Here is a 25516-nt window from a genome sequence, read left to right on the forward strand (position 1 = left end):
TTTTAAAAGGGTGGCTGGCAGGATGAAATCAAATCATATATTAATTCTCATAGTACAATTATAAAATCCTGCTCCTACAACTATAGAGTATGATGCATGGATATGTGATATTAACATACACAAACACACACTCCCTCCTTCCCTTGATCATAAGTAAGAAAAGTGAGTTGCATTTGTTTGCTTTCTGGGGAGCGGTGAGGGAGCACTGTGGATGGTAGGACAAGGCAGTCATCCCCATCTGTACAGGGTCAACGCAGGAGCGGCGCCAGGGTTTGTGGTGCCCTAGGCAGAATTCAGGGAGCATCATTTGTGCGCTCCCCACGGGGTGCGCGCGCGAGCTTCCAGGTCCACTCCCGTTGCGCCGCCGAAGAAAGACCCTCCGCCGAAATGCCGCAGACAACAGCGGCGGTCATTGAGCTGCTCAGTTGCCTGACGCTGTTTCCCGCTGCACATCGGCAGAAGGTCCTTCTTCGGCGGCGTGACGGGAGTGGAACCGGAAGCTCCCGTGCCCCGTGGGGAGTGCACAAAATGCCGGCCCCCGAATCCTGGCTCCCTAGGCGACTGCCTAGGGTCGCCTAATGGAAGCACCGGCCCTGGGTCAACAGTTAGCGACAATGCTCTTGCACATAAAAATGAATTCAGTACCAGAGGGGAAGATTTAATTGCCTAGGCAGCAAGCTGCAAGATTTTGGATTCCCAAGAGCAACATGTTCAAATTCCAGCAGCATCAGCTCAGCCTTTTGTCCCTGAAAGAGACACACTGAGTTCCTGGCTATTTGCTGGGAGCAGGTTTCTTCGGGACCTTAGTAACAGAGAATCTTAGTGCTCTGCATGGACATTAAAGACCCTGTGATATTGATCTAAGAGTTGAGGTTTGCCTTTGGCCAGACCCTCCTCCCCATGCTGTCTCCGTGCTATGCAGTGGCTGCATTTCTGTTTTCGGAGGTGTTTTGTGAAGTATTCTGGGATCCTTTGGGATGAACAGCACTATTGTGCGCGGCAATGTCGTTTTGTAATATATTTTGCAGGGATAGTCTGCAATAAGCATAAGAACAAGCAAAGGTGGCAGAGTTTAAGAGATGCAGTGACCCTCACCTAGACTACAACTTCTAGGAGAGCAGCATTTGAGATATGGTCATTCCTAGAAGTGAAGATTCATGAAGGGAGCGATGAGTGGGAAGGGGGAGGAGGTGGCAAATAAGAACAGAGAGGTAGAATGGAGCAAGACTTTTTGGGGCAGGGGGGGGAAGGGTCATGAAAACACAGGGGAAAAAAGCTTGTGACTTGGAGACAGACAGGTCCCCTCATTGACTTGGCTGTGCTCATTAGGAGAGAAGTCTCTAAAATCTTAGTGTCAGAGCTCCATTCATCCTGGATATGCCACCACCTGGCCTCTCTCCTAGGCATCCTGCTTCCAATAAACCCAAGGACTCCGTGCACTAGTCTGCTGCCTCTCATATTGTATTTCTTATAGGGGCAGAGAAAGTGGGGAGCATTTCTGGGGAAGGCACGTAACAATGGATTTATCACAATTACATGACCTAACAAAACACTAGCATATCAAGATGTCTTGTCTTAACCACGGTAGGGTATGCAACATGGGCACCGTGAAGCAACAAGACATTGCATCCCTTCTAGGTTTTGGTTTTACTGACTGCTGCTATTCATGTTGCACTTAAATAGCACTCTCTCTTTGGTAGATCTCAAAATGCTTTATAAACGTAGGTAAGGCCCCACAGGCCCATTTCACCAATAGCAGTGTCACATGGCATATGGAGCTGCACTAATTTACATCAGCTGATGATATGGCCTAGATTGCTGAAGTGGCTTGTTCAAAGTCACCCAGAAAATGAGTGGCAGAGCTGGCAAATGGAATGTGGGTCTCCTGATTCCAAGTCCCATGCTTTAGCCACTGGCTGCAATGCCTGCTAGACAGTACATTAACAGAATAGTGATGAGGCACAACTGAGAATTAAGCAATCCCTAGTCAAATGCTTGGCAGGCCAGTCCTGCATTGTGAGTGCACCGTCGCCAGGATTTAATAACTGGGCTCTATTCACAGAGGGCTGGAACTTGGGGGCAAAATCTTTATAAAGCAATTTTAAAAGAGAACTACTTGAAAAACAAACCTGTGCCACAACTAGCATCGAATGCCATACAAAGAGAAGGAAGAATCAGTTAGACAGTGGCCAGGCACAAGTGATTAAATCTATAACTGGTAGGTGACAGTGCGTGATGTGCGTGTGCAGGTCACCTTGTGCAATCAGGACGTGCAAAGTGGGCCCTGTGCCTGTAGTTGTTGTGGGGGTGGGTAGAAGGGAGCCATAACATTCAAAACCAGTGTGTGTGTGGCTGCTTTTATGGATTTCCTGGTTTCCCTTTTTGGTAACAATGGCATTAGTAAAGTATGGGAGATTTATCATCAAATAGAATCATTCTTTTACAGGACATGCCAGATTCTGCCTTCACTTAGATCCACACAACCACAGTGACTCTGTATGGGTCTAACCAAGGGCAGGATCTGGTTTGGAATGACTAGAGGCCAGATGCTTAGCTGGTGTAGGTGGGAGCAACTGGAGGCAGTGGAGGTGTTGCCAAGTTACACCAGCTAAGGATATGGCTCCCTTTTCCATCCTTTAAAAAACGAAATCTGATTATTATTTTTTTTTGTTCAGTGTAAGCAGGTTGGAAGCTTGAAACTAATCTGCTTTTTCTTCACTGAGATTTGTGTTTTATCCCCATGGAACACACATTGTCTTGCATTTGTGAGATAGCTAATGGCTTGAAAAAAAAGAAAAAGAAAAAAAACTACCACCACAAATTACCCAACAGATAAAACAAAAAAGGCAAATAATTAGCTTTTTTATTGATTTTGATCTAAGACTTGTTGGGCTGTTTGAATCTCTAAGCTGAATTCAGATCATTGATCTTAGTGTAACTGAGGTTATAGTTTGGCTCCCATGTGTTTATGATTTAGAAATGGGATAAATGCTCTTCATTCTGTTTGTCCTGACTGTGTTCCACAACACATTCCTCTCCTTCCCCCTGCTTCCTGTTTCCCAGGAAGGTCCCCCAACCTCTTCCTCTCAGTAGCCAAAAATAATATGGAAGTGAACAATTTTTTGAGCCATAAGATTGAACAGTGAATGGGCATTGTAGAAGAGAGGACTCACCTGGTGGCTAAGTTGGTGTGGCAGCTCTGTCTGCTCTAGCAACCCCTGCTGACAGTAATGTCATCCTGCGGTAGGTTGCCTCATCTTGCGACTCTGCCCTCCAGTCGGGTCACATTTTAGTTCCACACCCCGTTCATGGTAACAGAAAGTCCAAACAACTCCACAAGACTTGTTGTCAGGTCTCTGGCCCCTGACTCTGGGTGCAGCAGTCCTTACACCCCTCTTTCTCCAGGCTCTGAATTGTCCTTGTCCCCCTTACATCAGGGGGCTTCATACCTCCTTCCCAATGGCTGATGAGGGAACCCAGGCCCACCCTCTGGTTCCAGTCCAGAGATGCTAAGAAAGCAGCAAAGGTCCGCGCCATCAGACACCTTGCTGGTGCCTTCCTGGACTCCTTCCTACCATTCATCTTTCCTTACACCTTTCCCCTCAGTCCCTTCCAGGGTGCTTGGTAAGAAGCAGCATCTTCCAGGGTACTCTTCAGAGGTCCAGTTCCTACCCTTGCAGCAGGATCAGCCAGAGCCGCTTAGTCCAGTGTGTATCTTCCAGACAGCTCCATTTTCTAGTGCTCAGAGAGGGACTGTAAAGTTCTTCCCTCTCCCTCTGCAGCCCCTCAAACTCCAGTCCAAATGCTCCTCAGGCTTTACTGTTCCTGCCTCTTTGGATTTGTCACAGTTCAGTACAACCTGCTTCTAGCTCTGGGCTTCACTATTACGAGTTTTAGACTTCTCTCATCAGCCTTTAGCTGCCTTTCCCCTGGGCCTCCTCCCTAGCCTTTCTTTCCACTGCCCTCTGCTCCTGCCTTCCTGAAGCCCCAGCTGGGTTTGATCACCAATTGTGCCTAACACCCTTCCAGGTGCCACCCAGTGGCCTAATTGGGCTCAAGCACCTCTTAACCCAGAGTTAACATTGAGAAATCAAACCTTTGGGTTAGGAATTTCAATTTAATGCTACTCCTTGTTGATACACCTTAAAACTAGAGCAGAGGAAATGATTCGTAACTAACAACTTACTTCAGTTACGCCTCATATTTTGAGTTTATTCATCAAACATCTTCAGTTTTTAGTTCATGGCTTGAGTTTGACTATTCGCAATTTTGAATACAGTACAGAGTGAAATTTTAATTCGCATATGTATGTCAATTGATGGGGAGAAAATTTAAGCTACTCATGGATGTTAATTACCCAGCTCTAAATAGTACATTATGAATCTGTGAGCTAGTCCAGAGCTACCCACCAGCATGGATTCTTGCCCCACTGCCATGCTCCATGGGGGTAAATCCTATTGTGGGATCAGGACCTGGAAGACGGCTCCACTTTCTGAAGTTCTCAGCCATCAGCACCATTTTTATTTGCAAATCCACTTCTTATGGCATTTTTACTGTGCTTGCTGGGAGCTCTGGCAACTTGATCCATTGAGTACAGTGGGAGCTGGATTGAGCAAGTGTTAGAAGCTAACGGTCTCTTCTGATTATTTATAACGCTAAACGAGAGGTGGGCCCAAACAGGAAACAACACTGAAATCTAAAAATTAACAAATGTAGATGAAAGTTTGCAGCTAGGCACAACTTCGCAGCTTAAGACCATGTCTTCCACTGGCTCTGAACCATCCTGCTTTATTACGCAAATAAGAGGACTCTTCATAAAAAGTCTAACACTGTATTTCCTATCTCTTATATTATCCTTATCTAGCTACCTGCAATCTGGATTACTCAGTTGTGCTGGTATGTAAGATTGTGTAGGAAACTCTCGTTTGTATGATATGATATTTCTGTGCTGCTATTTGATGGTTTTTCTGGCTTATGCAGAAGGACAGCATTAAGGTGGAATGCTCAGGTATAACTTTTGCAAGTTCTTTACTTCTGAATGCTTGTTGTACTAACATTACTGGTATTTTTTGTTTTGTTTGTTTATGTTTTTTGCATGGTTGGTTTTGCATGGAATTTTTCTTGGTTTCTTTAAAAAAAATGCTGCAGGACTGGTTTTATTAAAATTTATCTTGACTGCCTTAAGTCTCAAGGAGATCTACAAAACAAGCCAAGTTTGAAGTTTCTGGTTTCAGCCTCTTTATGTTCTCATAGATGCCAAAAATTTTGTTTGTAACACCTGGAAAGTATAGCATTTTAATTGTGATGGGAACAGATCAGTAAAAGATGTGGTTTTGCAGTTGAATTACACAGTGGCGGCTGTTTTTGCCACATACATTTCCTTGCAAGTTCATCTTTGGGGTGGAGACCACGCAGGGAAAATTTTCAGCACAAAAGGAATTTATTGTGAGCAATAAGCCCTGTATCCTGTGTGACACATTAGATCTAAACTATGCAGCAAAGATCACAGAATTATGCAGCACTGCCTCTCCCCTTTGTTGCCATCGAGCCCAGTCCAATCCAATCAGTGTCATGCACTCCGGGTAGCTTATTTTGATATTAAATTCAATTTATTTTATGTCCTCTCAAATGTTAAACTTTCAATGGGCTGCAGATTTTTGCATTGATAATTAACAACTGCACTATAGGAGCTGCCAAGAAGAAAAGCTGGAGTTTTTGGCAGCTGGGTGAGGGACAGATGATGGTTTTTGGAACCCAGGAAGTCATGATAGCTGGTGTTGGCTTATATTATTCCGGAGCTGGTTACGCCTTTTGGTAATAGGGAAGAGATGCATCTTTTTAATTCCCTCTTTTGGACAGCGGCAGAGGGAGATTTGCATTTTGGGGATGGAGGCTTTGCCTAGAATTCCTCATCTGCCACTCCACCCACTGGCTGCCCCACTGTACTCCATTCCAATATCTGCCTTTGTGGCCAAAAATGAGAGAGTTACATTAGCTCAATGCTACTGCCAACCTGATCAGCAGTGAACTAGTGTATGTGGATACTTTATGCTGTTGTGATCAGACTGCAGGGGAAGTGGCAGGGATTTTACAGGTCTATGAATTATTGTTTCAGGCTGTCTGCAGATTCAGGCAGATGTCTCGGTTTTCACATGCTGAAGGCTTTCTTTGCAATCATGAGATTTTTGCAGTAATTTATAAAGGAGGGCTTTTTTACATGCAACTGGAAACCAGGAATTAGAAGGAGAGTTGGAAATTGACCTTAACTAGAGCAGGTTCTACCCAGACATACTCTAATAAACTCCCCTACGTGAAGAATCCTTGTAACTTGCGTAAACTGAGTCTGTAGTTCAGACCTGCATATACAGCACGTTCAACATTTTCATTTTCTGTCACAGCCTAATCCAAGCACCAAATTTATTAATTAGGTTTTGGATAACTTCCAGGTTCAGTGCTTAATGTTCCATTATATGTGCAGTAAAATGAGAGAACTGCCCATGGTCTGCTAGAAAAATTCAAAATTAAGATGTAATAAAATATCATAGCATCAATAAAACAGAAGAATCAGCTGAACAGAGCGAGTAGGTCCCTTCTTGATTTTCTATCCTAAATTCCTTATAGGTATTTGGGCTCTTGTTAACCCAGCACTGGCCTTTACCCACCCCATCTCCCTTGTGGCTCCCACTCCCAAAACAACTCCGAAATGTTTAATTAAGTATTGTGAAGATTCCACAGAGAAATCTTCTCTGGTGCTTCTGAACTGAACTCGCTTTCTTTGAGGGCTCACATGTATGGGCCAAATTCTAATGCGTTACCCAGCTGTAAATGTGGAGGAACTCCATTGCCTTCATTGGCATTATCTGAGATATATGCTGTTGTCACTGAGGTTGTGTCTACACATGAAAGTTAATCCGGAGTTAGAAGGGGTATGAATTTAAAGTGGACTAACTATTCATCATTTAACTCCAGGTGTGGTTGCTCTTATTATGGAATAAAGATGTCCACAATCAAGAATAGCTCTTCTGGAATAATTGCCCATGTAGACAAACCTGTAGAGTGCTACTGGGGCAATAGGATGGAATTTGAACATGTTCTGTGTTGACCTTACTCAGCTCTCATTGATGTCAGGGGTAAAACTCCCTTTAACTTCAACAGGAGCAGAGGTAGGCTGGCGTGGAGCACTCTTGAAAATGGCACCCCATAATATCTCATGTGAGTTCCAACTCAGAGACAAGCACCATGGCTTTTCTGGCTTTGTGCTGCACAGGGAAGAGTATACTGATATGTTTCAATAAATAATAATTTTTCTGTACTGAATGAGAGCCAGAGGTAAGGCAGTACATAAACTAGACAGCATGTGTTTCTGGATTGATATTGGATCAGTTCTAATACAGTATCTTTAGGTAGAATCACAAAATACAGGCCAGGTCCTCCACTGGTGTAAAATGGTATAATGAAGTAACTGGCGCTGCATTGGTTTACACCATCTGAGGATCTAGCCCTGCATGTTTAAATTGAATACCAAAGTATGCAACACCTGCGTTCACTTGGGTGCTATATAGGCCACACAGTATTTTAGGATACATTGTAATTTAAGAAACCAGTTGACACTGGTAGGCATCCGTGTGGGGGCAGGCAGGGTTCTATCTCCGTGAGGGTTCCTAGCATGTGATGTTCAGAAAGCACTTCTCTTGCAATTGTATTTCAATGGAGAAATCGAGCTGAGGTATTTTAGGAAATGGCCACACGCAAGATTGCCGTCCTCTCTTCTAGCCAGTTCCTTGTGTAATTATGGAGCCGAGTACAATCACATCCTGTTTGTCACCCGCGAATCATCCTTACTTTGAGCTGGCTGAATTGTGAAGCAAAGTGCAAAGAAAATGATTCCTTATTTATTGGGGCAGGTGGATTGAAGCCTTGGGTCACTTTTCATCCCTAGCCTGAAAAATCACTCCGATGGCAACCACTGGTCTCCTGTATGTTCGTATTGCATACCTGATGGGAGCTATTTTCCTCTTCGAGTGGGAATCTTCAGAGTCTAGATTGCTGTAAACCTTAAAGATACTTGCTGATGTTGGCTGCTGAGGTTTAGTAGAATTTCTGCATCTCAGAAACCCAAAGTACACCAGACAAACCTCTCAGTGGACCATGATTATGGACTGAGTTATTCAGTCAGAATCTGAATTCCACTCTGTCCCACAAAACCATATTCTTGCCATTTAGAGACAGTCTGGTTGTCTTAAGGGATTGGCCATCAAAGAGAGGACACTTCACCCATATCCTGTCCAACCAAGGTTCAAAAATTAGCCCAGCTTGATAGTGATGAAAGCCGCCCTCTGATGACTCTTCAGAAGATGAGTCTGGTAGTCAGTCCAGTTCTCAATGGATGGGTCAACATCACACCAGCCAGCACAGCAAACAGTAGTGGATGCACTTGCTGGCAGGGCAGCCAAGGACTCAGTGGGCATGAAGACAGAGGTACCCTCTTACCTCACGAACCGGTCAACAGGGCTGGCTTTATTAACTGCGGGACCCGATTCAAATACCCGGCGGCAGTCTGGGGCTTTGGCGGCACTTCAGTGGTGGGGGGTCCGCACCGGGTCTTCTGCAGCCTCGAAGGACCCTCCGCCGCCAAAGACCCCGGAGTGGACCGCCACTGGGTGAGTAAAGAAAACAAATTTAAAAAGCGCCTAAGGCGCAGGACTTGATTCCTGGGAATTGGGCGAATCGGCCTAAAGCCGGCCCTGCCGGTCAATAGGATCGGAGCTTGGCATCTGACTCCGTTCAGTCTCTTGAATGATCCCACTGTGTGTCTCCAGGTCAGGGCTGAAGGCGGAGGCTGGACTTTGTGAGCCTAGCAATTAAGGACAAGAACAATGCATTGTGAGGGGAGTGAAGGAAAATGGCTTGTGTTTAACTATACAACAAGTGAGTGCAGCAGCGGGAGCCCTGCCTCCCTCAGTGACGTGGGGCAGGGAGGAAAGTCAGGTAAGGTATTCACCATGAGCAGAAAAGGGCGTGTGGGGTAAAGAAACTTTGTTCCTGCATCCAAGTGCCAGCCCTTAGCAACGGCAACAGCAGGTAGGACTGTGGTTGGGGGTACAGGAAGGAGAGTGTTGGAGCTCTCTTTTGTCAGACCCCTTCCCTTTTGCTAACGGCTTTGTCTGAAATGCTGATTAGAGGGAGGCCTTTCTTGGCTCAATGGTTTTTTCCCTGTTGCCTTGGTGGAGGGACAAGGGTTGGCATTGGGTTCCCCCCTTTCCTGCCCATTATATTGTTTCTTTTTCTTGTGGTTGTTTTCTTTCCCTCTGTGGGGAGATGGGCTCCTTCGGCTGGTTTTGGATTTCAGAGGCAGAAGGCAAGACGTGACCAGCTGGTGTCTTGAACTGACACAGGTGCAAAGACGGCGGGGGTGGGGGAGCCAAGAATAATTACAGGTTTCTGAAGCGTCAGGCCTTGCCTGAAAAGGGCTCGCCGAGAAACTGCTCTTTATGGAAAATTAATGGTGAAGCTGAAAAACTGTCAGGACCACGATTGTTGTCATGGGGGTAGGGAGGGGGGAGTCCTGCCTTAAAGGGACAGTGCCTCTCTGTTCCCTCTGTGGGAAATGAGGAGAGAGGACACAGCCTCTCTAATGTCAGTGCAATTGACATTTCATGTGACTGTCATTGGATTTAATGGCCTTGTGTCTCTGTCGGTGTCTCTTTGCTGGAACCTAAGATTATGTTCTGTCTCTCTCTCCGGAGCTTTTTATTTATTAACCCCTGAATCTCTGTCTCTCCCCCAAGAGACAGTGGGTAGCTGGAAGAGAAAGACAAAATGAAACAAGCAGCAGGGGAGCTGACAAACTTGTTTCTTTTTTTTTCTTGTAAGGGAGGAGATTTTTCAAAGAAGTCCACCTCATTCAAAGCCAATGGGAGCTGAGTGCCTGATTCCCATGTGTGCCTTTTGAAAATCTGCCCCCACTACCTGTTATCATGCATCTGGAGAGATTTGGTCCAGTGCTGTGGATTCTCCCTGCGATTCTTGATGTCTCTGATTTCAGTTTGCTGAGAGAAGTGCCAGACTAGGACTGTGAATGACAGGTTTATAAAATTGTTACTGCTGCCCACAACAGCAGTATCCGTGGGACCTGCAACTGGTTCAAGAAACAGTTGTTCATCTTGCAGCTGATCAGTGCTCTCTCATTAGTAGTGCACATTTCTGCTGTGGCTTGTATGATTTGTCAGTGAGGGGGAGGGGAAGAATACGTGCATGTCGACAGACTGGGCCTTTCCCTTCAAAGAAATCCTCAGCATTCATTTAAAGGGGGAAGGCCTCAGCAAAAAGCATGTCCGACAATCACACGTAGTCAGGGAAGTAGGCAACAGCAACGTTTGACACTGTTACAACTTGCCCAAGTGTTTAATGCCGACTCCAGGAGTTTCAAACTTCCTCTTCTGCGCCACAAGCAGGGAAACCTCAGAAGATGAAATGGGCGGATGTTCCAGGGGCTGATTTGCATTGTGCAGCAGGAAGTGTGAACCCTTCCAAAGAAACTAACTGAAGGAGGGGGGCGGGGAGGGTGGAAGACAAATAAGCAATTTCTCAACTCCTGAATCAGGACCATCAGCAGAGCCACACATCAAAGAGATCTGACAGAAGTCTCAGGTTCTTAGCATCTGTCTTATACCAGATTGGCTTTCGTAACATTATTCTTGGATTTTGCAAACTGTCAAACTTGAGGGCCTGGTTTCAGTGCTTCCCAGCCACTGTACTTGAAATGCTAACTGAAAAATAAAGGGATCAGCTGTTGGTTGCCGTCCCTTCAGTTCCTTGTGGCAATACAAACAGAGACCCCCAGTGTGTGCTGGGAGCTACCATTCCAATACCTCCAGAGACAGGTGCTCTGAGGTGAGGGCAGTAACCTGGGACTCAGGGGATTTGGATTCAATCTTCTGCTGCACCACAGACCCCCAGGTGTGACCTTGGGAAGTCATTTGGGGTCTGAGCTTCCCTAACGAAGAGGATAGTTGTGAGGATAAACACATTAAGGATTGTGAAGCATTCACATACTAATGTAATGCAGGCCATGTAAGCAGATGAATAGGCCTGTAGAAATAGCCTGTGTCTGCACAGGGAACTAGCCTCAGTTTCAGCTGCCAAGGTGGCTGTACCAGTGTAGACAAGGAGAGCCCTTGTATGGGTGCAATGATTTGCATGGGTGCATGAAATGATTTGTATGGGTCCAACTGCAATAGTTGCTCAGATTGGTGCTAATTCCTATAGACAAGGCCTGAGAGAGCTTTATGAATAACTGTGCTTTATCCTCTTCTTTTGACCTTTCCTCATTACCATCATACCGGGTGGCAACCAAAGTCAACAGAAGTACAATCATCACTGTGAAAAGGGCATGTGCTCTTTTTGGAGCAATCCTATGGGATCAGATGTTTACTCGGGGTCCAGGACTCAGCTCAGGAACATGGTATGCACTACTCAAGCTCCACATACAATTGACCAGGCCTCTCTGCAGTCAGCAATGAAACAGTTGATAACAGTTACTAGAATCAGCATCCCAGTAAGAGGACAGCACCGGGGCCAGGTCCTTGGCTCATGTAGATAAGTAAACATCCACTGACTGCAGTGGAATTACACTGATTGGGGTCAGCCGAGTGTCTGGCTCAGCATTTCTGTTTGTTTGCCGATTCAGTGATTGTGTCTACACTAGGCATAATTACAGACCAGTTCTCTCAGGGCGACTGGTGGGAGCCTGACAGTGGGCAAGGCTGTGGAGGGCAGCTTCCTTTTTATCGTCATTTTTTGTTAGACTTTCTTCAAGGCAGGTTCAGCTAAATGGGGGTGTTGACTAGAAACGTATCTAGCTGCGAGAGCCTCATTATTCCAGGGTCTCGCTGGTGCCAAAACCAGTTAGAATATTTTGTTGTAAACGAATATAGACAGGGCTGTAAAGACGGCATTGGATTAGATTCCCTTTGGAAGATGTTATTTTGAACTCTAAACTGTTTGGGCCAGTGCCCAGCACCAGGGGGTCCTGGTTCATGACCAGGCTCCTAGGCACCATGAGAATACAAATAATAATAATAAGATAGCTAAAAAAACCCATTTTAAAAAATGGAAGCTCTATCTTGTGCCAAAGCCCCTCATGGGGCTGCAGAGAAAGTGTTAGGTACTGGCTCAAACCTTCCTCTATCCTACTGTGCACGCCACTACAAAATACAGAGTAAGGCCAAGATTTTCAAAAGCAACTAGTGATTCTGAGATATCTCAGTTTTTGGGTGCCCAGCTTGACACAAGGGTCCCAATTTGCTGAAAGGACTGAGCATCCGGCCTCTCTGACATGTCTCAAAATCATTAGTCGCTTCTGAAAATCCTGGCCCTCTGTTATTAGTGGCAGACCACACCGTGTTCAAAACTGGGAGAATTAGTGCTTAGCACTTTATTCTTCAAAGTGCTTTATAAACCCTGTTACTCAGAACACCCTGAGTGGTGGATAAGGAAGTAACACTTCCATTTTATAGGCTGCAAAACTGAGGCAAGAGAGAGAAATGATTTGTTCAAGACTAGCTCAACAGAGGTCAGAACCAACTAAGATTTGATCTGCAGAGCTTCTGGCTCCAGCCCTGTGCACACAAAGGTGACACATAACAGGCAGTTATGTAAATTATATCCATGTGATACACTGTAGCGCTATGTTACTAACTTCTTATGCAATTTTGATTGCCTCACCTGCACTATGCCCAGGGCTCCATCTCTCTACTTCAGGCTTCTAAGTCTTCAAACAGCTACCATTGAAAAAACAAATTAAAAATGAATTGCCTGCAAAATGTTTCCCCCTTTCCCTAGCTATGACATTTGTCCTGCAAAATTATGTGTGGAATAGGCAAACACATTCCTAGATCCGTTATGGGTTAAAAGTAACTCAGACTTTTCCCAGAACTATCAGTGAGAGCCCTATCATCAAGCCAAGAATCTCTCACCTCTCTTCCGATGGTTTGAGGCTTTTGTTTCTGGCCCAGGTGTTGAAAGGTATTGGATTTACAGGCTTATATTTAATTGGGCATCCAACTTCCATAAGCTCCTTTGAAAATCTCACCCTAATAGCCCAACTTTACTATCTATTGTAAGAAAGGATGTGGACAAATTGGAGAGAGTCCAGCGGAGGGCAATGAAAATGATCAGAAGGCTCGGGCACGTGACTTATGAGGAGAGGCTGAGGGAACTGGGTTTTTTTAGTCTGCAGAAGAGAAGAGTGAGGGGGGATTTGAAAGCAGCCTTCAACTATCTGAAGGAGGGTTCCAAAGAGGATGGAGCTTGGCTGTTCTCAGTGGTGGCGGATGACAGAACACTGGTCTCAAGTTGCAGTATGGGAGGTCTAGGCTGGATATTTTGAAACACTATTTTACTAGGAGGGTGGTGAAGCACTGGAATGGGTTACCAGGGAGGTGGTGGAACCTCCATTCTTAGAGGTTTTTAAGACTCGGCTTGACAAAGCCCTGGCTGGGATGATTTAGTTGGTATTGGTCCTGCTTTGAGCAGAGGGTTGGACTAGATGACCTCCTGAGGTCCCTTCCAACCCTAATCTTCTATGATTCTATGATATGGAACCGCTCTCTGAGATTATTTGTAAATGTTTCAAAAATGAATCAGACAGATGATTCGTCTCATGCCAACTCTTGCAGATTTAGAATCAAGATGTGAACATGGCCAGGCTTTTCAGGCAGAGGGGTGTGAAAAATAGCACTAAATTAAACTCTGTAAGACTTCCCAAATTATTTCTAACTATTGTCTGTAAAAATAAGGCGAATACCGGATGGTGTGATGTGCTGAAAGGCTTTATTGGTCCTCATCTGGCCACTTTTAAGTCAGGTGGTCATCCCAACCTCAGGCTGAGAAAGTCTTTCCACCACAGCATTGCGTCCATGCTCGTAGTTTGTTACAGAGAGATGGTGGCAATTTTTGTGTGGTGACCACCTTAACTCCACCATAATCAAGTCTTTTGTAAGTAATGTGTGTGTGTGTGTGTGTTTAAGTAAAAGCCAGGTGTGCTCCACTGTACAGGGAGCCAGAAAAACCTCTAAAAATGACCCAAAGTTGCTTTTCTGTGTCACATCTTCCACTGAGTCAGGACCTTCCAGGATTGAACAGCAAGCATTGGGTCCCATTGGGAATCTCCCTCTTCTAGTCACCTGCTTCTAGCCCTGCAGAGTTTCAAGATAGTTGACTTCAAAACTGTGCCACTTTTGGGATCAGACTGGGTCCTAGCTGAGCAGTGCTTTGGACTGGGGTAATTTTGGGGGTGAAATACCACATTTGTGTGGAGAAAGAATAATCAATTCTCTGGAAATGTTATTTTTTAAAAAACTGATGGCTACCTGAAGCTGCTCAGAGGTTTGGCTTGTTAGAATAATTCCATGTGGAGACGATCAGTGGGCAGAGTGCAGGTGAGGCAATCAGAAAGTGCACCGGACACATGCATTGCATCACAACGTAGTTCCAAAGCTGGTCTGTACCACAGGAGTAGGTTTGTTTTGTTTCTTTCTGCGTGACTGCTTTGGCGTGTATAAATGCTATATCTGAACTGTTCTGGACACAGAGAAATTTCCATGCCTCACCTCCTGTCCCAGTTGGGGGTTAATGCGGAGATGGGTTTCTAATGATGGTTTCTTTCCTTCCCTCCCCGTCCCCCCTGCAGACATGCCTTGAGTTGGAACGTTATCTTCAGACAGAGCCAAGGAAGATCTCAGAGAACTTTGGCGAGGATTTGGACTGTTTCCTTCACACCTCCTCTCCTTCAGGCTCAGAGGACAATATCCGACAGCTGGACCCCATCCTGTTGCCAGTGGAGACGAGTACATGCGACAAAAGCACCAACATGGACCTTATCCTCTCACGGGACAAGCTGCTGTCTGAGACGTGCCTCAGCTTGCAGCCCACCGGCTCTTCCATAGACGGTTACGCCGCCGTCAACCAGGCCCAACTCAATGCCGTGACCTCATTAACGCCCCCTTCCTCTCCTGAGCTCAGCCGCCATCTGGTAAAAACCCCACAAACTCTCTCCGCAATGGATGGCACGGTGACGTTGAAATTGGTGGCCAAGAAGGCATCACTTACCTCAGTCAAGGTGGGAGTGGCGGCGGTGGCAGCAGGAGGCACAATAAAGAGTGGGCAGAATGACAGCGAGCAAGGAGGGGCAGGGGCCGAGGCATTCCCGGAAAACAAGAAGAGGGTTCATCGCTGTCAGTTCAATGGGTGCCGGAAGGTTTATACAAAGAGCTCCCACTTAAAGGCTCATCAGAGGACTCACACAGGTACTGGTGTAGGATGCCTCTCTCTCTCCTTGTTCTCCTGCCACCTAGCCATTATGGTCTCCTTTTATTTCTATTTTTTAAAAGGCTTCCTCTCTTCCCAAAAGTCAAAGCCTCTAGCTATGAAATGGGGACCAAGGTGGAAAAATGTTATAGGCCTGCATCTGTGTCGTGATTTACCTGTTGTTGTCTTACGTATCACAGAGATCTGCTTACTGGGTTTTGGTGCAGAATCAATGCAGGTTGCCTAAGGGAATGGGACGCCCAATTCCCATTCAAATGGTTGTTACTGAAATATGGGATTTGGATGCCTCGTTCCCACAGGTACCTTTTAAAATTTTAATTTCAGTCAAGTCTTATTTGGTTGAAATGGAAAATATTGTAGGTAACTTTAAAAAAAAATAAAAAGATTGTATTCTAAATCAGATATATATAATTAGTGTGTGAGAGAGAGAGAAAGAGAAAGAAAACTGACTAGATACACTCATAAATTCTGGCTCTGTTTCGCTGCTCTAGTGATGCAAAGCAGCCAGAATGTACTGGTGAATCTATCTTAGCTCTGTGTGTAGGTATGGGGAAAAGGGGACAGGAGATTAGGCTGTAAAAAGGGAGATTAGGTTGTTGTTTTGGGTAATATTTAATAATGGTGTGTGTGAGTTTCACTGTCTAAGCTACTTGCAGCATACCAAATTGGCTTAGATTTGGCGATTCAGAACCCCCAGTCCCCTGTCATCTGTTTATAGTCCCTAGAAGCTTTTTGGTTGGAATGTTCATTGACAATAATAACTGTGAAATCCACTAGTGTCACTGCTTTGTTCTAAGCTTCACATGTGATGGGGATGATAAATTCCCATTAGCACTATCTTATCATGTGATTATTCTCATTTCCAGAGGGATTGCTGTAATCAGTTTCTTCAATTTTACATTAAAATATGTGTGGTCTCTTATGATAACTGCACATTTAATTCACGATTTTGTCATACAAGCGGATTCCTAGACACTAGGTTGATCCTGCAAGGTGAAAACAGCACGTTGGACCAGTGCAGTAAATCAAACAAATCTGTGGATTGTTAAGAGAGCTGCATCCATCTTGGTGTAAAACATACATCGTAATGTAAAAATGGAATTGTTTTTTATTATTAATATGGGCATTCTAAATGCTCCCAGTGGTGGGAGCCATCTTGCCAAACGTAACCTCACTTGTGACCTAGCCAATGAAGGAGTAGCCACATCAGTCTCCACTTGGGCAGGAGGATAAATGTTTTACCACCTCTGGCATTAGGCTCCACGTTGAGAATACTTAGCAGTAAGACAGACACCGTCACCACTGTCAGACTACCTATATCGGTCAAAACGCTTAAACTGGAGAGAGTGCCCCCAACAGACCACTAATGTTGAGCATGTGTGTTTCAGATTTGAAACTGTGATCTCTCTGGAGCCAAAGCCCACTGTAGCTCCTGCTCTAAAACCAGAAGTGACCTATTTTCTGGATCCACTTCAGTTGTCACACAGTTGGCAGAGAATGTGACACATTTCAGAAGAAAGGGATGACCTCATGAAATGTTCATTATTTAAGACTGTGGGGGGGAGGAGGCTTGCAAAACCTACTGATCTTGTGAAATTTCTACTGTTTGGAGTCAAAATCTTGCAAGAACAGCCCACTGCGTTTTTGATGCTTTGGAACTCCAAGCCCTCTGCCTGGTTCAACATTAAGTCTGGTCTCCAACCTGCAGCCCCAGCCAAGATCTTAACATCATTGCCTTAGCCCATCTGTATTTCAAATGTTTTATAGTTTATAGGTGAGGAGAAGTGTTTCTCACTATAGCCTGAATCTGGAGAGCCTTATTCTGATTCCTTTACCTGTGCTGAGCAGAGGTCCCAGCCCACAAATAGTCTCATTGACTTCAGTGGGTTTACTCGTAGACTGAAGTGCCAATTGGTGTAAACAAAGATATCAAAATAAGATCACAGATATTTCTTGGCTTTTGGAAGTGGTCCTACTGGACTTTCACAGAGAGAGGTCGATGACAGAAGTGGTTCTGAACGCATGAAGAATACCCAGCTGTGGAACTTTCTCCATGAAGGTCCCGCCTGTGCTACAGATACAGCCCTGGTGGTGGACCCAGTTACATCACGGCTGTCTCCAGGAAGTTTTAAAGCACAGTTCCATTGTGCCATCGCGGCGGGACACCTCACCTCATTTTAAGAGCAGGGTGAAAACCTTGGGCATGGTTTGAACTTTTGGTGCATTGTAACAGGATCTCCTTCCAGGACTGCATGTGTATGATCAAGAGCTTAAATCTGATCACTCTGAACAACAAAGCTAGTGGTTCTAACACAAGGAGAGAGTCCAACTGCCTCCAAAACATAGACAGTAAATGTTAGAGGGGAGTGAGCTGGGAAATTCTGGGCTATGTATTGTACATGGCTCAAGCTGTCTCCTCCCAGCCCCCACACCCAAGATTATAGACAAGAAGCACTCGTCTCGCTTGGTTCTTTGTTTTTGCATGCAGCCTGCTTGGCTCTGTCGTCGGTATAATGTTGCTGTCGATTGTGAATGCAGCCGACAGTGCCAGTAGCCACTAGCCACTTGGCTCAGTCGGTATCTGAACTAGAGGGTCTGAACTAGAGGGTCTGAAATGATTGCAAGATATTTTATTTTGGCTGGTAGCTCGCTCGTGTGTAATACAAGAGCCATTTGCCAGTTACTGCTCTTTGCAGAAAGGGCAGGATGGCGCTTGCAGACAAAGAGCTCTCAGTATGGGGCTCAGACAGAGCAGAAGGAAGATCACCCAACTCATGTATAAAGACAACATGCCAGATCAAAATGATTCACTCCTTTCCCTGAAAATTAAAACCATGTCTGTTGGAGGAAGGCTTGCATTCCTTTTTGTTTGTCTGTAACGCTGACCGGACACTTGGCTGGCTCTCTTTGGTGTATGACAATCCAAACTGAGCTAGGCATGCCACAAAATAATAGCAACTCACTAGATCTGATTTTTTCTTATATAGAGTGTTTATATAAGCAATAATGCTTAGAGGTTTCCGGTCAGGATCGGGATCGCAACGTGCTAGCTGCTGTACAAACTCCTATTATACTGCTGCACCATATGTAAAAGATTCAGGAGATTAGTCTACGGCACGTTTGAGGCAACATTTTCACTATGAAATCATCAGCCTTTGGAAAGGGATGAACAACTATCTGCATGGAAGAGAATTTAATTTGGAAGGGATAGAATAGTCTGAACAAAACAGAAGGGAATGGGGAATATGGAGTAAATGGGGAAATTAAAATGGAGGTTGTATAGACCAAAATGGGGGAAGCCAAGCAGTGGGTAGGAAGACGTTCGGTGTGACAGAGAACTTTAAATGGCAGGAAAAGGTGAGCTGTGTGTCTGGGAAAGACGTGCAGCTAATGCGGGAGTGAGTTGTGGAATCTAAATGGCATAAATGGAGTCGGGCTGGCTGCAGATGTAATCCAGCCTTAACACATTCACTTGCACTTAATCACATAGCAGACATCAGCACAAGCAATGACAGTTTGTCTCTTTAGAAGACAGGGATTTTAGCCCAGTCTTAACAAATGCATGGAACTGAATTACCAATGTAGCGAGGAGCAGAGGGGGAGCTAATTGGAATGCGCAAAAAAAAAAAAAGTACAGTCATCTGCTGCCTCCTAAATTAGAAGGCAGGATATTGCTGGCAAGGGTCTGGATGCAAACACATCTAGAAATGAGCTGGCACATGACCTAAAGAAGGGTTAGTGACTATGATCCATTTTGTCCCTAAGTTCAGAGGCCAGTGGAACAGATAAGACTTGTCATATTGGACTTCCTTGTACTAATATGGGGTGGAGGGGGGGGGACTATAACAATGGAATGGAGTCTTTATGGCCAAAAATAAACACCACTGACAGACTTGCAAGGAAGATCCTTAAGTAGGGGATTTTATTCAAGATGACCCTCTGACAGATCCTGCTTGGGACTCCTTTGTGTGTCTTTTGGGATGCTTTTATTTTTTTAATTAGGATCTGGTGAGATCTAACTTCCCAGTGCTTTCATTTCCCCAGGTATCTTAAAGACTTTAAGCAGTAGCCTGTCTCACATTGTCTTCCCGTTTTACTATATAGTGTCTTTTATCCAAAGTGCTGGGTAAGAATAACAAACCCAAACAAGCCAACCACTGGTGGTCCTGCATGAGAACAAATTATTAGCGTTACAACAAGAAGAAAAGGGAGACATCAGATCATTGGAAGCAGCATTAAACAATAGGAGGGGAGAAAGGCTTCGAGATGGGCTTTAAGATGACAATGGGGAAGAGATTTCCAAAAAGTAGGGGATAGAAGAAGAAAACTATAGTATTTAGAAATGGCAAGAGAAGAACGAATAGTGGTAAGAAGAATGAGAGATAAAGGAAAGGAATAGGAAGTCAAGGAATAATTGGGGAAATAAGATGATTTGATAGCATTAGACAGCAAGACCAGTGATAGCATTAGCGTGTGAAGCAATATCTACACTGTATTAATGAGATAGCGCAAGTGGGTAGGAAGCCAGCCAAGCAAGAGGAGAAAGATATGAATAGCCAAGCAAAGCAAATTGAGGAAAGATATTTGGAAGAGCTGCACAGGCAGCATGGAAGAAATCAAGATGGGAGATTGCCTGGCTTTGGCCCAGGATTACTGCTGTGCCAAAAGAACGATTCACAGTTTTATGTGATGTGTAGAAGAGAATCTGCAGGAGTTAGCAACATGAGAAGTGGGAGGGCTGGAAGGGCAACCTTGGTCACAGATAATTCCAAGCTTCCCTAGGTGTGACAACAGAAACAATGGAAATACTTAGTGGGAGGAAATCATTTCTTGGTTATATTTACTTTGGAGTAGTTGGCTGTACTTTTGCATTGCTAAACTTGAAGGGTTTTTTTTGTTTGTTTGTTTTTTGTTTTGTAATTTGAATAGAAGTGAAACTAGAGAGTTCATCTAAACTGATTAAAGCAAGCCTAGTCTGGGTTTTCCCTTCCTGAGTCTGTTAAATGTTCAGCTAGATTTGGAAAAACCTTGCCATTTCACTTTTGAAAGTGCCCAAGTCTTATGCCAGTGAGAGCTGTGACTGTGGAAATGGGCCCTTCAAAGGTACTAGATCATAGGAGAATATCTACATAGACCTAAATTACCAATAGATAGAAAACATTTTAAAATGTAAGTACTTTCTCTACACACCAGCTGCAGCACATGTGAGGTCACCCATGTGACATGCCAGTCTGCTTCAGGGTACAGGCGCCACCTCTATTGTCTCTGGGTAGCTATCTCCTTGGTCTCTGCTGAGGCAGAGCAGACAAAGGTGTCAATTACACGGACAACAATTCTCAAGTAATGAGACCTTCGTCTCATTTCACATAGATCTCTATGTGACCATTGGCTCATAGTTGCTTTTGGTCACTGCTGTCCTGAGCTGGATTAGAAATGGTGGCTGAGGGGTGAAAGACTTTCTCCTGAGCCAATGACTTCTCAGAAACACATGTTCATTCTGACAGGACTAAATCTTGTTGTGGCACAGATGGGTGGTGGGAGGAGCCTTGTGTGGAACTGATGAGTTTTTTTCCATAGAAGTCTGGAGACTGGGTGTAGGGAGGTCACTCCCTAGGTTGTGCTTAGTGCAATGTCATGAGGGCTCCTTGATTGCTGTCATGCAGGGCAGCTTGGGACCAGGACCTAGACAAGGAAGATATTTCCCTTGCCCTTCCCTGTGAGCTGAGGGGGCGTGGTACTGCTGGAGATGCTGACTCTTGGAATAGATGACCTCCAGTGGTAATCTAAGGTCCCATGGCACTTTCTGTAAAGGTAGAGATGCTAACACTGCCATAATGAAGTCCAGGTAATTGCTTTCTGCTTACCTAAGTTCTCCCTGCAGTTTCAATTCACCTCCCATTGTGTAGTGGGATTATGCATTGTTAAAGAGTTGTTGTGTTTCTCCTGCAGTGTAACTGCATTTCAGTTTGTGGTGCCTCTGTGTTTACATACCCAACTCATGGAGATGATGGGAAGCTTAACCTGTGAGATCATTGGCTGCAAAGGCTCTACGGACACAAAACCTAGTTGTGTACTGTTAAGGTTTCACAAGACTTTTTTATATAGGAGCTAGGGGACAGAGCATGATATCTACTAAGGAGACAAGGAGCATTTAATAAAAGTATGTGACCAGTAGTAAGGGATAACTTTGGCTTTGGCAAAAGAAGAGCTGGGGCTGGAGAAGGAGGAACAATCCTTTGAAGAAGCAGCATCAGGAAAAATAAGGTCACGGAACCAGGTACATCATCACAAATGGAAAATACAGATACCAACACCAGCAGCTTAAAAGCAGAAGAGATGAGCGAGAGTGATCTGGCCAGGAGACAAGGCCTAGATAGAAACAACATTCCTGAACCTAGTAAGAGAAGAGTAATGGGGTGCAATAACTTCTGCCTAGACAATCAAATATCTAGCAGAGGGAAGTAATGTATTGTGCAGCAAAGCTAAGGGGGAGATTCTGATACCTGTACTCCCTTTGGGTGGCATCTTACTCCTTGAGCCATCCCACTGAAATCAGTGGCACTTCCTGCAGAGTCAGTCGCTGTTCAGCAGGAGTAAGGATATTTGAATCTGGCCCTAAACTGTTTCTCTGCATCGTTTTTTCAACAGAGGGTGATGGAGAAATCTCTACTCTGGGAATGCTTTTCACACCTAGCAAAGATGAGAACCAGTCAGAGATGGAAACAACTTAAATTGTTAAAATGCAGTCGCGGTTACATCACCGACTGGATGTGATTGATCTGAGCATTTCAGAGGAAACCAAGGTTGAAGCATCTGAGCCACTAACAAAATGATGTGCTTGAAAGTGAAGTGCCTGGGGACTGGATGGTGCCCCCATGTATTGCGTCCACACTGAAACAGAAGCCAGAGGGTAATAAAGAACTGCGAACCTTACATTAGCACCCATTAGGAAAATTAATTTAAAGACAGATAAAAGACCTGGATAGGATGGGGACAACCCAGCATTGTTTCTGTAAGTTATAATTGCGCCCTTCTAACCTGCTGCAGCTGTTGGAGAGTGTGGTCAGGACTGGGTCTAGAACCAGCAGGGATCATTTTATTTACTTTTCAAGAAACTTTTGCTTAAGGCCATGTGCAAGGAATTTTGGTAACCAAGGGGTAAGCTATCATGTGCTGTAATGGATTAAAAATGATTAAGAGACAGGGGCTTCCATCTAAGGAGAGTTTAAGTAATAGGCTAGTCAGTTTGAAATGGAGAAGGTAGAAGCATACAGTACAACCCAAATTATCCAGACTTCTCAGAGGGCACGCAAAAACCTTTTGTATGACTAGGGAATCAGGCCTAGCAGGCTTAAGTCTTTCTCTGCTCACACCCATCTTTATACATTACAAAGAAGCCCAAAAGGGCATAAACCCAATTGTTTTGCTTTGCAAATCAATTTTAAAACAGATGAGAATTTTTTTTTTTGGTACATCTGATTAACTCATGCCGCTTATTGCTACAAGATCTTGAGGCAAATGGCTGAGTACGAATTTAAAAAAATTAGATATTTATGGGCTAGAGTTTTACAGTTCAATGCCTAAATCTGGGTTTAGGCATGCAAGTGCTACTTTAGACACCTAAACCTTTAGTTAGGCACCTAACTGTTGAACTCATATTTGAAGGTTGGGCCCACATCGGAAAACATCTGCGGTTCTACTAGCTAAGATAACCCTTATAAGGGCTCGTGTTTCAAGATAAAAACTGATCACCAGCTGGGCCCAGAATGAACTGTTCCCTCACGGTATAATATTGCACAACCAGAAGTATAATAGGGATTTTACACCTTTCCCTGAAGCATCTGCTCCTTTACCTCTGACAGAAGCAGGATATTGGGATAACTGGACAATTGAGCAGTCCGAGTAGGCCAAGTCCCATGTCCATAAATGATTATTTATGCAATAGAGGCTCCTGGAAGCAAAATGTTATTTAAAGGTGGATGATTTTATATAAATGCTTGTGAATTTAATAGACTGTGTATATTTTTGTTTAGTATATTATATGTTGAACTAGCAGTAGACATTATGGCTGCTTGCATAAGCTCTCAGTCACCTTTTAGTTTGCAAAACGTTCACCTTTTCAGGTGCTTGGTCTTTACCCAGTGGGAGTGGTTGGTTGTTTTGTTTTAAAGTTTGAGCAAAAACTGTTTTTGTAAAAGAGGCAGGAGTATTGGGGAGGGACAGGGCAGGAAAACATTTTCCCATTAGAAAACAATTTTTAAAAATTGTAACGCTGTTGGAAAGTTGGTATTGGTCATGGAAATAGCCCTTGTGTAGAAGACATACCTTTAAGCATATCTGGTGAAAACTGGCTTGGATTGACTGAGTTATGATTCATTGAAAATTGCTCTTCACACATGTGCAATACAATTAGTACAATTTTATTAGCACTTCTAAGTGTTGTTCAGATTTCCATGAATGGCACAGTCTTTTCATTGACTTTGTGCACTTTGGATCAGGCCCAGCAAGTGGGTACCCCCCATATCAAAGGCCACTAACCTGGTAAAGTTTCTAAGTCATCAAATGATACATATTCTTAGTGCATTTGTGTGGTTATTTATCACAACATAGTTAATTACACTGATGGAGTTAATCACTCCAGATGACTTATGAGCTGGTGTTCTCATCTCCCTTAGAACTGAAGAGACTTAACCATGGCAGTTTCTAAAATCCAAAGGAAATAATGCAATTCCTGATATAAACTTTCCAGCCAAGAATTCATGCATGTTGAACGAACCCATCACAAATTGGCTTGCACAATACGCCGTAGCAAAAGACTACAGCATGGCATCATAGTAGAATGATTCAACATTTTTAGCCACTTTTTTTTTGTTCATTCAAAAATTGCCTTTTTACTTTTTAAAAATCAGATTTTTTTAAATAAAACTGGAAAATGAAAAATTCTAGGGAGTTTTTCATTTTTCCCTGTCTCCTTTTTCCTCCTCTCCTCTTTTTTTCCTCCCTATTTTTCAGAGGCAAAAGGAAAAAAAAGGGGTAAAAATGAATACGACAGAATTTCAAACAAAAAAAAAATATGTTCCCTTTTCAAAACCTGCAGCACTAAAAAGAATTTAAAATGTTAGCATATTTTTGTGAAAATATTTAACTATTTTCCCACCAGCTCTAATCACTGATAAGTCTTCCTGTGTTGCTTGGGATTTCTCAGAGAATCTATATGCACAAAACGAAAGGCCACAAACTATAGATCTTTGCCACAGAGTTGTGCTTTGTGGAAATTTATGGTGTGTTATAAATAGCCCTTTTCATTACTTGCTCTTCTGTGTAACTTGCAAAAAAAAAAATATCTATTGTAGGATCCTGGGAAAATCTTTCATAGTGAATTGAAATCTTTGAGGTTTTGCCCCCTTCATCTGTTTATTTTGCTGTGGTCACCTCATCTTGCATCTTGAGCTTTTAGAGCTAAACCGAATTTGAAACTAAAAGCTCTTATTAGAGGAGATTTTTTTTTTTTAAGTTCTTCCAACCTCTCTGGGGACAAAAATAATGGCAGCTTGAAGCAGCAGAGAATCAGTAATTAGGGCAAACAGCAATGCCTAGCATGACTGGGGGAAAATATGAGGAAAGGAGGAGGAGAGTGCAACAGACAGATTTGTACAACCGGTTACTAGGAAACCACATCAGCATTAAATGCAGTCTGCTAATTGGCTAGCAGCCACTGCCAGGGTACCAACCTTGGCCTGCTACACAGCTGTTTCTGCTCTCTGGTTGCTAGGCAACTGCATCCACTTCCCCCTCCCCCCACACTTACTCTAGAGGCTAATTGGCTACTTTTGCTGCTGGTGTTGCTGCTGGGTACCAGTCTGGGCCTGCTGCTCTGCTGTTCTCCCAAGGGGTCGGGGGGGAGAGGGGGGATATGTTGGCAATTAATGGAGCATAAGTGCAAATTCTACACAATGTCTGGCACCTGTGTCCCCAGTCCTGCTCTTTAAACTAAATCTTTCTGCTCTGAGCACACATCAGAATCCTGGAGCATCTTCCTCGGCTAAGCTTATTAGACTACATTTAAAAGAAAATCAGAGTTTAGAAAGCTTTATGGGTGTTTATGGGAGAATAAACGTGGTATTCCTCAGGCTGCTTTGTGTTCAGCATATGTGTCAATGGACAATGGATATTTAATAAATGCTTC

General features: G+C 44.1%; 1 protein-coding gene across 2 annotated transcripts in view; it reads left to right on the plus strand.

Annotated features, from left to right (window-relative positions):
* Positions 1-25516, plus strand: part of KLF7 (KLF transcription factor 7) — a 70235-nt gene that overhangs the window by 25012 nt on the left and 19707 nt on the right. The window contains exon 2 of one of the 2 annotated variants that reach the window (XM_032765103.2): positions 14693-15308. In XM_032765103.2, coding sequence (XP_032620994.1) covers positions 14693-15308 — 616 coding nt within the window. The remainder of the gene's footprint in view (positions 1-14692; positions 15309-25516) is intronic. The other variant, XM_032765104.2, reaches the window with a different exon arrangement.

Source organism: Chelonoidis abingdonii, chromosome 10, assembly GCF_003597395.2.
Source record: "Chelonoidis abingdonii isolate Lonesome George chromosome 10, CheloAbing_2.0, whole genome shotgun sequence".
NCBI classification, from domain to species: Eukaryota; Metazoa; Chordata; order Testudines; family Testudinidae; genus Chelonoidis; species Chelonoidis abingdonii.